This window comes from Falco punctatus, assembly GCF_963210335.1.
Source record: "Falco punctatus genome assembly, chromosome: Z".
Classification (NCBI taxonomy): Eukaryota; Metazoa; Chordata; class Aves; order Falconiformes; family Falconidae; genus Falco; species Falco punctatus.
Genome location: NC_137586.1, coordinates 12,180,291 through 12,197,754, shown reverse-complemented (window position 1 = coordinate 12,197,754; position 17,464 = coordinate 12,180,291). Strand labels below are relative to the sequence as shown.

The window sequence follows — 17,464 nt, the reverse complement described above, 5'->3', positions numbered from 1 at the left end:
CACCCCAAAACCAGGACATGGAGCTGCCACTCACTGTTTTTAACTAGTTCAGTGTAATCATTACTGTTTGGGTTTTTTTTTTTTTTCCTGTAGCAATTTTTATTGTTTTATGCTTTCACTGGGTTTTCTAGAACAGGCTTGTAGTACAGCTTAAAAGAAATAGGAAGCACTCTGTATGAATCAGCCTTTCTGGAATTGCTCCCGTGGGTATTAATGGATGTAATTACTTCAGAATCCCTTTCTAACCTGAACTCCCAGCATCCCGCACGGACAAATGCAGAATATCTGCCGAGTAAAGGCACTAGGGGGCAACACTATCTCATAAACAACATCGTATTGCGTTGTTAAGATCGTACTTCCATCCTGGAAGGCAAAGCACATCTGATGTTTTAGATAACGTTCAAAGTTGTTTGAGATAACGGTAGCAGTAATTTTTGATAATGTGGACTGTGTAACTTTTACATTCACACAAGGCAAAGAGGTTCCTGTTTACCAAAGCTGTACATTTATTTCTTTCTAAGCAAAATCGTATTTTATGTCAGCTACAGCAATATTGCATTCTAAAAATATCTGCTCTGTAGGAGGCAGGATGCACCTACAGGTAATAATGGTTACTTCCATAGATAGGAGACCAGAAACAATTCTTCACACTAGTAAGTGATTACCTATCTTTCCTTAAAGAGGATGGAACATGTTTGTTTAATGTAATGTTTCATTCATTACTGTTATTTAAAAAGACGTGGCTCATTGAATAAGCAAATGGGAACAAATGAAAAAGAAATATTCTCTACTCCGTAATTTTTCAGTTGTTTTCTTGATGTTTAGAGTCTTTGCTAAATTTGCTAATGTTTAATCTTGACCAAAAAAAAACAGCTTTGGCAGGTTTTTGTTGAATGTGCAAAATGAAAATGTCTCTGTGTGTAAATGCATTTTGTACTGTTTCCCCTTCATAGCTGCAATAATACATGTTCACTTCTGAGAAACTGGGTGATGGTGTGTTCTAGTCTGAATATGAACTGAATTCTGAATTGGCGTTGTCACTGCAGCAAAAACAAAACCAACCAAACACAACTTGCAATTTACTGTTAAAAGTATAACAGGATGTTGTATATATTCTGTCACAGATCCAAACCTGGATATGAATGATGTCATCTGCGTTGAATTATTGAAAACCTCTGCTGGCTTGGGATTCAGTCTTGATGGTGGAAAAGCTTCCATTGCTGGAGACAGGCCCTTGCTTGTAAAAAGAGTATTTAAAGGTACTACAAGCACGTAGTGGATATTATCCCAGTTTTCCTTTTGTGCATTGTACAGACATTTTAATTCTTGGATTCAATTTTTGTTTGAAGCAAGGGTGTTTTTGTGGCCCTCATTTATTACCATTTACTAGCCAAAGTGGTCATTAAAAAAAATACTCCTGGGAATGGCTAGAGGCTGGATTTGCTAGTAAATATTTGTGGTGCAATTTGATTTACTAAATATGATGCAGTTTCTTCCTGGGCTTGTCCACTGTTCTAGTTACAGCAGCAATTTCTTAGAAAATTTCAGCAGCATTATTGTGTATTTTTGAGAAGTTTTGGGAAGTTCATGCCTTATCCAGTTCCTTTTCTAAGAAAAGTGCAATGTGGGTAATTACTGTGATTCTGAAGCACCATCCTGCATTATACTCAGTTATTAATTTTACCTTTTTTTTTCTTTGATTTTTTTTTTTTTTTTTGCTAAGAATATGTGATCTTTGTATTAAAAACTGCCACTCTTGGATATTTTGTTTGTCAGCAGGCAGTTAAACTTGGACCATGTACAGAAAGGAAACCAATCCCAGAATTGTGCTATGATTTTAATATGTGTTAGTCTGGGATTCAGTTTAGTGGAAAATATAGGGTTTTTTTCTGATGGAAACTGAAACTCTCAATGAAGCTGCAGGTGCACTGCATTTTTACAGGATTACATTTCAGTGGTTTATTCTCTCATCAATGAAAAAAAATCAAACTGATATTTCCTGACTTGCTTACCAGTTTCTTTGTGTGGGTGTTTTTCCCTGTTTTAGAAAGTGGTTCTGAGGTTAAAAAGCATATTTAATTTTTGAGCTCATTAATTTATATCCTCAGATACAGTCCTTTTCCCCTGTTCTCCCTGTGATGGCTGATGTTAGTTAAATTGTCTTTACAGAAAGCACACATTCATCAACAGTGCAAGGTGTGCCCATCTGGGAGCTGTTTCAGGTCTGATGGGTTTGTCCTAAGTTTGCCACCCGTGTTTGGTTTGTTCATCCATGTTACCCAGGTTTTAGAATCTATGGCATTACCTGCATGTTCTTCTTGAGAAAATATATCCATGCCACATACAACCTATACGCTTATTTTATCGACAAGGTTTTCTTAAAGCTACAGAGATAACATACAGCATATTTCAAGCACTCAAGAAGCTTCCTTCAAAAACAGACACTTATTCTAAGAACAAGGGTTTATCTTGGTTAAAATAACATTTTCTGTGAAATGCAGCATGGGGTAGGTTGCTAGAGCTGAGCTGAACATAAGTGACTTGTACTGAAATTGCTACTGTTGGAAAAAATGGTTTAGTTGCTGTTCATCACAGTGGAAAGCAAATTTTTGCGGGCTTATGTTTTTGGGTTTGTTTTGGGTTTTTTTTTACACTGACTTTTTTCCCTTTTTGCTTCTAGGTGGTGCTGCGGAGCAATCTGGAAACATAGAAACTGGAGATGAAATTCTTGCTGTTAGTGGAAAATCATTACTTGGCCTCATGCATTATGATGCCTGGAACATCATTAAATCTGTGCCAGAGGGCCCTGTGCAGCTACTAATTAGAAAACACAGAACTTCAGTATGATGGAAGCACTGCATCTAATCACACTTGCTAAGACAAAACATTTTAAAACTGGCTAGAAGCTTTGTTTCTAAAGAAGTCTTTGTTTCTAAAGCCACACAAAAGTGTCTTAATTCTCTACAGAGAGGTGCTAAGAGCCTTGGAGAACCACTGAGCAAGCATGTGATGAGCATCGTAAAATCTCACCTGGTTATTGAGGATGAAGGAAGCCAAATGTTAGAGACATTTTTGTATTATGTGGCAGTTTTAATGGAACTTTAAGACTTCTCCTGGGTTTGATTTAAAGTATTTTGACTGAGATAAATAACACTGTGCCTGTCCCTGATATTTTTAGTATCTGCAGACTGTTGGGAGTATAACTTGCTGGTTGCCATCCTGTTGACAAGGATGGGTATTTAGACTATACTATATCACTTATCTGAAATGAGACTTCCAGGCACTTACTTAAGGTCTGGTCCTTTTGTTGTTGTAATAAGAGAATGTCTGGAACAATCTCACTTTATTCTTCTAAGTGCAGTTTTGCTAAAAATGCATGACAAAAGAGTATAATTTTGCACAACTTTTATGCGTAAAACATGAGCATTTTATTGCAAAGCTGAAAAATCCTCTTAACATTGATGAACTAACTCAGCATCCACCACATGTGAATCTGTTCTTAGATGCAGCTTATATCTGAAAGCAGTCAGCATTAACGCGGTAGAAATCTGTGAGCAAGAAAATCATGTCCAAATAATAGGCGATTGTCCACCAAAGTGTCGACTGAGTTGTTAGTTGTGATTAAAATGGGAGCTGTAAAAATCGGGGTCTGGATTTTCAGATTCAGATTTCAGATAATATTAGGCACCTTTTGAAATATATATATTTTTAAAAGAGGGATAATTTGAAGTGCTGAGCACTTGCAGATCCCACAGACTTCAGTGATCATTGAGTACATCTGCAAGCCGGGCTGCTTTCATTTGTCTGCAAGAAGTTTAAGGCTGCCCAACTTGAAACACTCAAGCTGGAGAATGGTGGCCTAAGGATGGGGATTATAACAGATTAAATCTGAACTGACTAGTGGTCTGAAAAGCCACTGGTGGCTTTTAATCACTTTTTTTATTTGTTTTCTCCTGTTCAGTATTTATTTTCATGTTTTTGAGAGTGCGTGAGGATGTATGTGGAAGATCTAAGTGCACTCAGCTGCGTCAGGAACAGGCTGATGCTGAGGGTTCTGGATGGTGAAAATGAAGACTGTTTGTGTAGATGGGAGAAACCATGGTGTCAGGTATAGCAAAAGTGAAAGGGTTGCAATGCCATAGGTGCTTAGTTTGGGTTTTCTCACCTCTGCTCACATTAGAGGTTATTGGTAGCAGGCCATGCTGCTGAGTATTATTTATAGTCTGCTGTGTTGGGAGGAGGGTGCATGGATGCAAGAGATTAGACTCTGTTATTTCTCTTCCTACATCAGGGATAGCTAAACAACATAAAAGAGATACAGGAGGAAATGGGCCAGTGTCCTTATCAGCTGAGAACAAGTTGTTTGTTCCAGAGTTCTCAGGTTGTTTGTCATGTTAGGCTAGAGGCTGCTTGCAGCCAATATGCCCAGGCCTGAAGAGCGCCCAGCCTGGAATTGGTCCAAATCAGAAGGGCTGCCCACATCTATAGTGAGCCAAGACACTGTGCAGCAGTTACAAAAAGGTCTGGGCTTGTCACTTGGCCCTACCCCAAGATCATACAGTTCCGTTTATTTACATTTATTCAACAGTACTTGGAGTGATTGCTTCCAGGTTAGTGGAACACTCACTTTGGCTCATTTCTGTGACAGCTTCATTAGAGTGCAACTTGTGAAATGCAGAGGAAAATTCAGTTCTGCAAGGCAACCCAAGACCAGGTGAACAGAAAAGCTGTGCAATGTTTGCCTAAAAATGAATAGATTTAATTCTTTTTCAGTGACGTATTAGCATTTGAATCCAGGGAGAGATGCAGCTTTTGGTTACAAGGAAAGGCAATACTGTGTGTAGTCCTATAGCTGCTTTACCTGCAGGATTTCTGTTGAAACTAATTCAGGTTCAGTGCTGTGAAATGACCGTGGAGCTGGGTCCCTTGTGACCCCAAAGCTTACTTGTTCTCTCGGGACTGGTCTTTGCCTCCAGTCACCTCTGTGGTGGGAGAGGCTTCAGGAGGATGCAGCACTTGAGGTCGGAGGACCACACTGAGATTGCAGGCCTGTTCTGGGATAAAAGAGATTACCCCTGTGTATTTGCTGAAAAGAGAGAAGACATTTGGCAATGGCAATTAAACGGTGAGGCCTTCTTCAGGAATGACCAAAATCTGACTGTAATAGCGTGTATAATAGATACATAAAATGCATGTGGAATTTAATGCAGCGTAGTGAATACATACCTGTATACATATAATACGTTCAAGTGCAGTACTGACTTTTTGCTACTTTAGTGTGGTAAATCACAGTTGTGTTTTAGGAAATGGCTTTTTTTTTTTTTTTTTTTTTTTTTTTTCAGTCCACAGTTTAAAATTTGGGAAGTTCCAATGCAGGGAGGCATGTGTCTCACTCACTCCTAAACCGGTGTGAGCTCAAAGGTAAAGTCTTCATTTTGTAAATTAAATTTAATTTGAGGTAACTTAAGATGATAACGTGGTGGATATTTTCAGATGCTTATTTGCAGGTACTGTTCATTGTGAGTGATTTAGAAGGCTTTCATTTTTCAGTAATCAAACACTGTTCAGTATTTTATTTTACATGCACGTAGATATATGTTGGCTGAGTAACAGCAAAAATATGGGGATTTATGTGTGTGATTCAGTAGTGCCTATAATTTAAAAGATAGGTTTAATGTTTTAACTCTGATAGTTATTATGGGTAGAATGATACTTCTTTACTAACATTACAGCAAGAAAAAGAATAGTATTTAACCCTGATTGTTTCTGTTCCTGAAAATACTTTTTCCCCTTCTTTTTTTTTTTTTTTTTTTTTTTTTGTGAAAGAACAAGAAATATCTTTACTGATGCTACCACTGTTGATATGATGACTGTAGCATTTCCTGACATCTCTATTGGGGTGACATTCCCCATAAAAGCCCCAGGATTTATGTAATATGTGTGTCTGCTTTATTAGAGTAGACCAAACAGATGTAGTGAACCTTTGGTTATACACCTGGCAAAGTAACTGTGTTTTTTCTGAGAGCCTGGTCATACTAAATTGACAGAGGGCATTGCATTAGTTCATCGATATTCAGTAGGTTCACGAGCATTTTTGGCCTTGCTGTTTGCCTATCAGTCCCCACGATGATTCTTTACCATGTGAGATGGTTGGCCAAGCTCTAGGAGAGCAGTGACTCTCCAGAGATTTGCAGCTGCATCTTGGAAGACCAAAAAATCAGGATGAAATTACACATCTGGTCCACAACTCTTCACCAGGGACCTGAAGATAAGATGAATTTGCTCCTAGAAGGAGAATGGCTGGTGGAGGGCTTTGCTGCTTCCAGGCCTTAGCAGCTCAAGGTGCACATCCTGGATGTGACAGCAGGCTCTGGTGCAATACTGCTGTTGCACATGTTGCAGCTTTTTGTACCTGGAAGCTCTTTCCAGCTTCTGTGGGGACTGCATCTGTATTAAAAACTGTGATGTTAGGCCTAAATTAGAAAGGGAGCAACATCTGATAATTTTCTTCCAAAAAAAAATAAAAATGAGGGCATATAGGTATTAAGAACCTGTTGAATGATTCATATTTTCTAATGACCCATATTTTTAATTAACTCTAGTTAATGTTCTGCAGTGGTTCTTGTCAAAATGTGAAGGAACTATTTGCAGATGGGGATATTTACCTGTTTCTATGTTTAGAGTATGTAACTGTACAAGTGGAAATATTGATGAAGAGTAGACTAGATCATGTGAGAAATTAAGGTTCCACTCTAGGTAGGTTTTGTGTGTTAGGCTGATACACTTACTGTATGATATTGTATATTTACACTTTTATTTATATAAATAAAACTTCTTTTAATGAAAACTGTTTAATATGCCTTGTATATTATAAAAAAGTGAGTGCAATAACATGAAATAGATTGTACATTTTCCAATTTGCTGTCTCTGTTATGTAAATCTGTATCGCCATAAACTGTTTTGTCTGGGTTTTTTAGTGATTTTGAAAATAAATGGTATCCTTAGTACTCCTCTAGGTATTTATTTCTGTTATGCTGAAGTCTGGTCCACAGTTGGAACTGGCATCACAGGGACAAGGTTGTCAGGGAGAGCACAGTCAAAGACTGTGCGTTAACACGGTCCAGATGTGTGTCTAAGCAAGAAGTAAAATACCGCCCTCCAAGAACTGTCATTCAGTGTGAAAAGGAATAAAGCTTTAAAGAAGTGTTAGAAAGTGTTTTAGAAGACCTGTTTTGCTGTCTTGGAAGCTATGCTGTGCTTTTTCCTGCACCTGTGTTAGGAAAATGCAGAGGGCAAAAGTGAAATGTGAGTTTTCATCAAGAGCAGCAGACTCTGGAGCACATCAGTTATAAACTGTACATCCTGCCCAGTCCCTGGGCTATAAGAGAATGGGTTGTGCATGGCATGTAGGGAATATGTACATACAACTAGTCCTAGCCTGGTATTTGTTCTTGCCTTCCAGCTACTCTGGGGATAAAAACCCAGGTGAGCTGGTAGAATGGGCCTGGGCTGGAGGCAACCTCTCTGTGGATGGAGTGGAGCTGTAGCGGAGCTCATAATGGGTGGTGCAGCCCATAACCTCCAAACTGGGAAAGTTTGCATCAAGTGGTCCACCTTTTTATGGACACAGGTGCCTCCACAGTCACTGCGCAGTAGCTCAAAGCAAGCCGGCAGCCCAGAAAGCTCTCCTCTCTGCTGCTCTGACACGCAGCATGCCGGAGGCACCCAAAATCCCCCGCTGCCTGGCAGTGCACGGACATGCCAGCGAGTCGCTGTGGGGTGGGCTGAGCTGGAGGAAGGAGCTCCTGAGCTCAGTGCCGATATCCGCGTGGCAAGCCTGTGTGCATTGCTCTCTGTTTGAGCGCTGGGCTGGGCGCGCATGTCTGGCAGCTCCCACCTGGCTCAGGGCACAGTGCAGTCCTGCCCGCGCCTCGGTGCAAGTGTGGCACTCACCTGTGTCTCTCCTGCTGTGGCTGGCAAACCTCACCGTTTCCTCCCATGCACGGTGCTGCCTGAAGGGGCCAGGTGGGTTTTTCTGCGAGGGGAGGAAGGCGTTTTACTTTCCCGTGCCGGTGGTGTGAAGGGCATTTCCCTCATCCCTGGGCTTGCACCCCAAGAGCTGCTGCATTTGCTTTTGGTTTCCTTCTCTGGGTGCTGCACCATGAAAGTGCAAGTCAGAAAGAGTCACATGAGGAAGGATAAGCCCTTGTGTTTCTGCTGACTCACCTTGTGGGAAAAGCTGGTGCACTAGGCTTCTGGCCTGCTCCATGGGGGCTGGGGGAGAAAGGATTTGTGGTATCCCAGTCTCCCATCTGCATTGGGACCCCTTTTCTCCACATCCTTCTCCCTCACAAAAAGCTGTGATGAAGGATGCAATGGAGCCTGTGTTGTTGCACAGATGAGATTGTGCAAGGTGTAAAGCCAGTAGTGTGGGAAGGGGATGGATGGGGGTGTGTGGGGTAGTGCATGCAGCCCCATCGAGCTTGCTCTGCTATGTCTGTCCCTGGCCAGAGCCTGGCTTCTCCACCAGGACAGCATGGAGAAAAGGAAAAAGACCTTTTTAGCCCTTAGTATCTCCCCTGCTGTTCTCAGTGCTGGGCCAGCCAAGCCACTCTCCTGTCTTTCAGCGACTCCCATGTATCCATCCTCCTGCCTGTCCTCCTGCCTTCTAACATACTTTGTGAGCTGGAGTCAACAGGGCTCAAGCCTCAGAGCAGCCTGACTTTCGTAAGATCAGTCTTGAATGTCTTTTTAATTAAAATCATAATTGCCCCAGACAGTGGCAGAGAATACAAAAGAGAGAAGACACAACAGATTTAATCCATAAATGCATTAGTACATACGACTTCCATTTATCCCTAAGATGTGTGAAGTAGTAGAAAATCACATTTGTTTTAGCTAACTCGGCTGTGTTTTGGGGATTGGCCTTTTTCTGAAGGCTTTGGGGCATGGGCAAATGGGGAACTTGGCACAAAAGGCAAGAAAAGTTTGCGGTTTCAGACGCGGCTTTTTTTAGTCCCATATCACTAACGTACAAAGCTCAGATCTTAATAAGGAGAGACACCTACTTTGTTGTTTGCATTCAGGTTTATCATTCTACCTGAAAAGTTCTGGTTTATTTCTCCTTTTTTGCATCTTTGCCGCTCTCCTGTTCCTGTTAGCATGATTCAACGCAACTCATGTCCAAATAACCTTTGGCTGCTCACGGCTCCAAAGCCTCATCTATATTTCCAGGAACGTACCAAAACTGCCACTGTACCACATTTGATTGCAGGCTAATGGTCGCTGCCTCTGCCCCCATGCAGGGTTGGTGTGAAGGAGGGCCACTGGGGGGAGGTTCCCCATAGCCCTCCCTGGAGCTGGTGGCTGGATGGGCAGCTGGGCATGATGCCCGTGCATGCAGGAACTGACACCACAGGGCAGCACGTGACTGTGATGAGAAGGGGAAGCAAACCCTGCCCAGGCCATGGGCAGCCCCAAGCCATGCTTCCCAGTGCACAGAGCCATGCAGGCTCAGCACCAGAGCCAGCCGTCGCTGCAGGGGGCATGTCCACCCTGCTGCCTCTGTGCTGCCAGCCCCTTGTCCTTGCCTTGCGCTGGGCTAGGAGATTCAAAGCTTTGGTCCAACAGTTTGGTGTTGTTTTCCTTTTTTCTTCCTAGGCAAGGCTGGGTTGTGTAAATGCCCTTTCAGCACCTCTGTGCTGTGTCTAGCACCCCCGTACCAATAGGTGCCTGGGGAGTGAATGATACTGTGTTATCTAGGGGTGATCCCCATTGCTTCTGGTAAAGGAGGTCAGGTCATTTCTCCTCATCAAGGAGTACAGATGAAGCCAGACTGTCAACACCAGTCCTGAGCAAAAGCCCATTTCGGACTCTACCTTCATGGAAGAAGCAGCCATGCTCTTTCCATGTAGTTGTGTTCCTCAAAGTACTTGACCCAGCAAAAGACTTCACCTATGAATGATGATTGCAATAATTTACAAATTTTTTTCTTTTAAAAATAAAAAATCTGACATAAAAAACTATCTTAAGAAAGAACATTTGATGCAAATTAACATCTCCCAAAACAAGGAGTTGCTCTTCCATCCCGCAATGCGTAAAGCTGTGACTAGACCAATCTTTTCCAACAGTCAGCGTATTTTCTGAAGTTAGCCAACACTAAACCCAGGGCTTTCTACCTTTCTGCTGGTAGTCCTATATGCGCTGACCTCACCTCACTGTGCATCTGAGTCAGTCTGACACCACTGTGCTGAGCAAGCAAGTCACCTGGAGCTGTAGTTCCTTGGATTTTTTCCTATCGAGCAAAGCCATTTCCTTGATGCTCTGCTGATGCCACAGCTTCCTGGGAAAAGCCCAGCTGCTGTTGTCAAAAGTTACCTCCCTAATTCCTGGTCCTGGGCGGGAAGGACATGGATGCAGCCTCACGCCTTTGTCACTGCTTGGTCACGTCCCTTTCAAGAGCATAAAGGAGAAAGCGCAAGAAGAAATCTGCCCTTAGTTGCTGCCACATAGCAGGTGGCTAAGGTGGCTGCAATCCCAGCCTGGATCCCAGAGCCAAGGGAGAAGGCACAAACATGGTACCTTGACCTAGGCAGAGTGCAATAACACAGGCAAAACCCCAAAGGCACAAAAGCCCAGTGATGGGCACCATCCTGTGCTGTGAGCCCCCTGGGTGGGTGCTGTGGCAGTGTCACAGTGGTAAACCAGGGGTGCCAGCATCCTCGCAGCAGCTCCAAGGACTTTTCACTGGCCTTTTTTTAGTGCTGCTGAAAGTAGCTGTGGTTTCAAGGTTTGCAAGTTGGCCTGTCCCTGGTGGAAAGGTGCCTTGGCCCTTCAAGCAGTGGTGGTGGCACAGAGGATTCAAGCCAAGTGGTGCTCCCACCATCCTTTTATGGGAAGGAGGGAACGACACCAAAGCCCTTGTAAGATGAAATGGATGAAACAGTTTTAATTGAGGTCATTGCCATTTCATGGGATATCTCCTGTTCCTGAAGGAGTGACACCTGCCTCCGTGCTTTCTGAGAGCTTGTGAACTGGTGAGCTTTGCATTGCAAAGAGACCGTGAATGAGAAGACAGGGCAGCCTTGTTGCGGCTGGTTTCTTACGCCGTCATCCAGACAATATAGTGACACATTTGGGTAAAGACCCTTGTTTACAGCTGTAACAGCTTTCAAGATTATTGCTCGCTGGCAGTCACCTTCTTCATGGAAAAGTCTGCCAGACTGAAAGACAACACATCATATCCCCAGCCCTTCCTGTCCAGCCAAGGTCCTTGCACCTCTACGGATGCACGTCATGTCCTCGCACCGTCTTGTGCTGACGGGAGGAAAATGATAAAATTAGTCCCTTCCAGCAGTGTGTGCTTAAAAATAATGAGTGGCATATGAGACATTGTTTTTCAGATGACTTAAAGAACAAACATCCCATGGAGGGAGAGGGCAGGAGGGAGGTGGTGTCTGTTGTCTAGCAATTTGTTTAGGAAATACCACTTGTGCATCCGGTGTCAGGTGTGAGAGTGTGAGCTGCCCGAGGGCACTGGGCTGGTTTTCACTTGCATGAGCACAGTGTGAATGCATCCTGGGGCAGCACTTGTTGCTCTGGCAGGTGCCCACAGGCTGTGGTTAGCACTACAGGGCAGCAACTCCAGCAGTTTGCTCTGGCAGGTGGGTTTGGTTTGTTTTTTTTGCTATCAGGTGCTTGTGGGTGAGTCAGGTGCCTTCAGACAGTGATGCCATGCCCCAGTGATGGGATATTTTTTCCCTGCCCTTGAGGGAGGAGCATGTCGCGAGCTTTGTGCTCTGGCTGTGACCTGGTGGGAGAGGGGCCAGCTCGGGCAGGCAGTGGGTGAGGGTGTCTGGATGTTTTCAGGAGGCTGATGAGTCTTATAAGTGTAATTTGCTGGTGGAGTGGTGCAAAAATGCAGCGTACAGAGCTTGTGGTAGCACTTGGCACCAGGCTGATGGTCTTTCTCGGGACTGCTTTGCTGATGCCCCCTGAAGTGAAGCTCTTCCAAGCCTCTGCTGGTGGCAAACTGGGAAAGGACAGGGAATTGCTTGCCTTTTTTGTTTACTAGAAAGGAGAGGCTTTGGCATGAAGCTCATAGTCTTTCTTGTGCTGGGAAGCATGCCCCAGGTGTGGTGCTCCCTGCCCATGAAGCTGAGGAGAAGCAGCATGGTGAGTTACTGGGGAAAGCCTGCTGATGTGCACAGCATAGCAGGTGAGGATCTTGGACTCTCCTCTCCACAGACACACCTTTGGCTCCCGGTTTTAGGGAAGATTATACTCTGCACTACCTCTTCACTATTCCCTTGCGGTAAGCAGTATAATTTCCCCCTTTTCCAGAACTCCAGATTTGAACTTCAGAGAAAGTAAAATCTGACCTTGGCAAAATGCTGTATTCCTTTCTGCTGGCATCCTAGACAAACCCTTAACTTGGATGTCTGCCCTTCACTGATCCCCAAGGAATCTCCCACAAAGCTGCTAGACCTCTGGTAGAGGGTAATGAAGCCCCTGACACCATGCAACTATTCTGCAGGCAGTAGTTACTGGCAAATATTAGAATAGGTGTCTCAGTTTCCCATTTTGAAGTTCAAGGATACGGTTATGTCTTGTTCCTCTTAAAGGCAGAAGTCAAAGCCTAATCTCCCAATGCACACCTACTGGCCCCCTGCATTTGCCCTGGCGTGTGCCCACTGACTTGGAAGTATGAAAGCAATTTGTATAATACGATCACGCATTCAGAATCCACAAAAAAACCCTGAGTTATAACAATGACTCATTTTTCTCACAAACACATTGTATTTATTATCTAAGCAAGAATTCAATGCATAGGGCATACAGCAAAACATCTGGCCCGTATCCAGAATAAGCCTTAAGAAAAACAACTTGTCTTGACAGTTACATAGCAGAGCCTTTGCACAAGTAACAAAAGGAATCCCAGGGAGGACCATCAGCAAGTGCTTGCTCATATGCTGGCACTGATGGCTTGGATCTAGGTCTTTTTCCTGAGCTCACGGTGAATGCTAGCACTTTTAACAACGCTCAGAGAAACAACAGAAACATTTCACAAAAAGCAAATAGTGTTTGCAGATCTAGACAGAAAAATACTATGCTAATACTTAACGCAGATATCCCCGTGACAGTGCATTTATGGGCATATTTTATTTTCATAACATCAGTGTATGCTAATGCCTGAAGAACTGGGCAGGCTCTATGAAGCCTGCACCTCATTTACTATTGCATTTAAGTGTACATTGAGCAGACCACTTATATTGAAATACATATCAGCTACTAATGCGAATGCGATTGCCGAGTATTCCTGAGAGTCCCAGACAGGCACAATCATTGTTTAGTGTCCTTGATGAAGACTCCAAGACTCCACCAAGCCCAGGACACACAGCAGGAGCCCTTCTGCTGAAGTCAGGGCTACTTCTGGATGTACAGCTTTGCCAAGTTGCACGCAGCACTAGCATGGGAGCTGGTGTTTAGCCAAACAGAAACTCTTTGCACTTTTTAATACCTGAAAAACCGACCTCTGCATGTCAGCAAAACACATAACTTTGCAGTACTAAGATGAAAAACAACTAAGATTTTATTGAAACATTCTCAGATAATGTTAGCTAGCTTCGAGGAGCAGCAAACCACGCTCGTAGCTCACGTAAATGGCAAAGCTCGCAGTAATGCCACTGGGATGGGGTTAAGTCCTCCATGCGGACAGGCAGGCAAAGTCAGTCATCTTCTGTTTTGTGAAATCAGTGACATAGGTAGCAGCCATACACAGTTAGTTGTGACAGTGACCAGAGCGATGTAATAACAATTTTGCAAAGGCAGATTCAGAAGAGCTAACAAAAAAAAATAATTATTAATGCAAACAAGAATTTTGAGGCAATAAAAACCATAATTTTAACTAACCTTGTATGTTAAGTACATTTGCATTGTATAAGGCAACATTCAGCCTTATACAATGCAAATGTTCTTACACATAAGGTTAGTTAAGAGAAGGAACTCTGACCCCTGACCTTACGATGTAGCTACAAAACATGATCAGCTTCAACCATTTTCTTGTTAGCTTCCATCCATGAAAAATTACTGTTTAGGATCATGTCTGACATGAATTTACTAGCAAGAGTTAGTTTGCCTTGAAGGCAATCAACATGCTTAATTCAGCTCCTCTGAAGCCAACCAAGGGTAATAACCCCTCAGTGATACAGGCATAATGCATCACCTTCCGTTGGATGGGCTACAGCGGCTTCATCAATCTGGAACTGAAATGAGGTTGCCATGAAATGAAATGGAAATAAAAGTACATGAGAACCTTCAGTTAAAAGAGTAGTTAAACACTGAGAAATCCCCGGCTACTTTCCTGTACTGACTGTAGCATTCAATTCTATTGATATTATTTCTTCAAAGAGAGTTTTAGTTGCTTTCTTTGAATAAATAAAATTCTCAATAAAAATTGAGATTCAACTTGGATTCATACTGAAGAGTTATTTTGTTACTTATAAATATACTTATAAAGACATAGCAGTATTTTACTGTTCTCAAGAAATTCTTTGTAATACTGAAAGAATCCTTCCACCACATGTACCTTGATATCTGCATTTGTGTAATATATATACATATAAACATGCTCCCCTTTCTGATGCATGATGTATTTCCTTTATTATCAGAAAACATTACACTTTCTTCTAGCTAATATAACGTATTTTTATGTCATGTTTTGAACATTTTTTCATACGGCATTTTAAGCCTAAACAAGTAGCATTTAATATTTCTGTGAAATACTCAAGTCATACACATGGGGTGCACATAATTATATATTTTATATATAAAATATATATGCAAATATACACATACACACATATATATAATACAAACTAGAAGTATGCAACACTGTGTTGATTCATAGAATTGTAAATTGTAGTCCACAAAGCAACATCCTGTAACAAATAACCTCTCAATAGAAGAGAGTGGTTTGCTTATAAAACAGATGAAATAATCCCACCACCAGATCCCTGTCCAGCTGAATCCATGCTTTACAGAACAAGAGCAGTCAGAAACCGAGCAGTGGCTTTTGCCTCGTGGTACGCAATCCCAAGTTCCAAGACACCGATGCTTTTTTTGGCTTCTTGCCTAAGGTGGTCTGAGCTCCTGGGTGAAATGTAGCCGTGGGACACGAAGACCAAAGGGTGACTGGGGAAGTCAGGCTGCTGGAAGTCTCAGACTAGGCTCAAGGGCAAGTTCTGTCTTGCCCCAGGTCTCCCCATTGCAAGGTGAGGGGCTCTGCCCATCACTCTCCCATTTTGGTTTTTTTTTTTCCACCTGGCATTCAGATGCCAGTGTTCCTGTAACATTCCTTAGAAGAAATGTTGTGACAGCCATCCTTGAGCGGCTATAGGCAGCAAAATAGAAGGCAAAGAGCTTTCTTCGTCTCCCAGTGTCAGTGAAGTCTCTCCTTCCAAACCCACAGAGCCAGCCAAGGTCTTCCCCTGCTTTCCAGCGCGCCGGCTCCGCCGGAGCTCACGTTTCGGGGCAGAACAGCTTCATCAGGAGGTTCAGTATCTTCTGTCGCAGGTCCCACTTGTCCCCTATCCTGCGCAGCTCCAGGGCGCACTGCGCCACCGCCGCCCGCTCTGCAGGGCACACGCACGGCCGTCAGACACCCGCACCGCCGCCCGCCCACCCCCTCCTTGATTTTAATGAGATCTTGGCAATATCGCATCTTTCCCCCCATTTTTTCCTTCGTTTCCCGGTACCAAACATCACCCCACCCCACCCACCGTACCTCCCATCGCGTCCCCACCGGCGGTCCCAGCCGCATCCCGCGGCGCGGCGGGCGCTGCCACCGCTCCCGGTGCTGGAGCCGGGGGTGGAGGTGCGCGGAGAACCCTGTGCCTGTGTCACCCCCGCCACCGCCACCCCGCTCCCCTCACCCTCCGGTACCTGCGGCAGCGGCGGGCGGCGCGGCCTTGCGCACGGTCCTGCCGGGCATCATCGCGGCGGCGGGGCACGGCGGGGCACGACGCGGCGGGGTACGGCACGGCACGGCACGGCACGACTCGACACGACACGACACGGCGCGGCGGCGGTCGCTGAGTGCGGGCGGGCGGGGCGGAGCGCGGCGCTAAAAGCGGCGGCGCGCGGGGCTTTCCCCGCGCTGTGACGTGCGGAAACCGCGCGGGAATCCCGCCCCCCCGCCGGGCGGGCAGGCGGCGGCGTGCCGGAGCGCGTCCCGGGAGCGCGGGCCGCGGCGGGGGCGGGGGCGGGGGCGGGCCGGGGACAGCGCCTCCGCGGCGGGACAGAAAGGCATGGCGGGATGGGGCGGGATGGGAGAGGAGGTGGAGGGATGGGGCGTGCGTGGGGGAGAGCAGATGCAGGGATGGGTGTGCTGGAAGAGGAGATGCAGGGATGGGGTGTGCTGGAAGAGGAGATGCAGGGATGGGGTGTGCTGGAAGAGGAGATGCAGGGATGGGGTGTGCTGGAAGAGGAGATGCAGGGATGGGTGTGCTGGAAGAGGAGATGCAGGGATGGGGTGTGCTGGAAGAGGAGATGGAGGGATGGGTGTGCTGGAAGAGGAGATGCAGGGATGGGTGTGCTGGAAGAGGAGATGGAGGGATGGGTGTGCTGGAAGAGGAGATGCAGGGATGGGTGTGCTGGAAGAGGAGATGGAGGGATGGGTGTGCTGGAAGAGGAGATGCAGGGATGGGTGTGCTGGAAGAGGAGATGGAGGGATGGGTGTGCTGGAAGAGGAGATGGAGGGATGGGGCATGTGTGGCGGACAGGAGATGGAGGGGTGGGGTGTGTGTGGGGACAGAAGATGAGGGTATGGGATATGTTGGGCAGAGGAGGTGGAGGGATGGGGTGTGTGGAGGGGAGAGGACGTGGAGGGGTGGGGCACGCTGGAAGAGGAGGTGGAGGGAGGAGGTGTGCTGGAAGAGTAAATAGAGGCATGGGGAGTGCGTCGGGAGAGGAGATGAAGTGAAGGGATGGTGCATGCTTGGGGGAGAGGAGATGGAAGCGTGGATGGGCATGCAGTGGGCCAGGAGAAGTGGAGGGATGGGGTTTGCATCTTCTGGACAAGAAGAGGTGGAGGGGTGGGGTGGTCTTGTGCTGGGTAAGGAGACATGGGATGGTGGGCTGTGCTTGTGGTGGTGGCCTGGGAGAGATGGATGGGATTGTGCTTGTGCTGAGGAAGAAAGGGGATGGGGTGTGCTTGGACAAGCAGAAGCAAGGGATGGCATGTGCTGGTGGTGGGCAAGAAAACATGGAGGGATGGGTCTGCTTGGTCCTAACTAGGAGATGCTCCGGATGCAGTGCTGTGCTGCTGTTCAAGGTGATGGTGACCTTGGCCTTGAACACACCATAAGGAAACAAGCTGGCCCATATCATGTGCCATTTGTGACTTAGGGCTGCCCTCCTACTACTGGATCCTCCCTGTGGCAGCACAGGGACTGCATGGTGTGTC

General features: G+C 45.3%; 2 protein-coding genes across 3 annotated transcripts in view; one reads left to right on the top strand and one right to left on the bottom strand.

Moving 5' to 3' along the window:
* The window catches only part of PDZD2 (PDZ domain containing 2), a 193,510-nt gene that overhangs the window by 135,365 nt on the left and 40,681 nt on the right, over positions 1-17,464 (top strand). The window contains exons 23-24 of one of the 2 annotated variants that reach the window (XM_080372582.1): positions 1,125-1,259; positions 2,681-8,025. In XM_080372582.1, the coding sequence (XP_080228708.1) occupies positions 1,125-1,259; positions 2,681-2,847 (302 nt within the window). In that variant the 3' untranslated portion in view covers positions 2,848-8,025. Of the gene's footprint in view, positions 1-1,124; positions 8,026-17,464 lie in introns of those variants that run through there. The other variant, XM_080372583.1, reaches the window with a different exon arrangement.
* Positions 13,143-16,347, bottom strand: PMAIP1 (phorbol-12-myristate-13-acetate-induced protein 1). The gene is made up of 2 exons (XM_080372606.1): positions 15,943-16,347; positions 13,143-15,632 (listed from the first exon to the last, which is right to left on the bottom strand). The coding sequence occupies exons 1-2, from the start codon at positions 15,992-15,994 to the stop codon at positions 15,520-15,522; spliced, it is 165 nt and encodes a 54-aa protein (XP_080228732.1). The 5' UTR covers positions 15,995-16,347; the 3' UTR covers positions 13,143-15,519.

Excerpts from the sequence above, each read along its gene's own strand:
- PMAIP1 (XM_080372606.1), bottom strand. The coding sequence starts at position 15,994 with ATGATGCCCGGCAGGACCGTGCGCAAGGCCGCGCCGCCCGCCGCTGCC. Across the intron at positions 15,633-15,942 it reads GCCGCCCGCCGCTGCCGCAG|AGCGGGCGGCGGTGGCGCAG; the intron begins GTACCGGAGGGT and ends TGTGCCCTGCAG.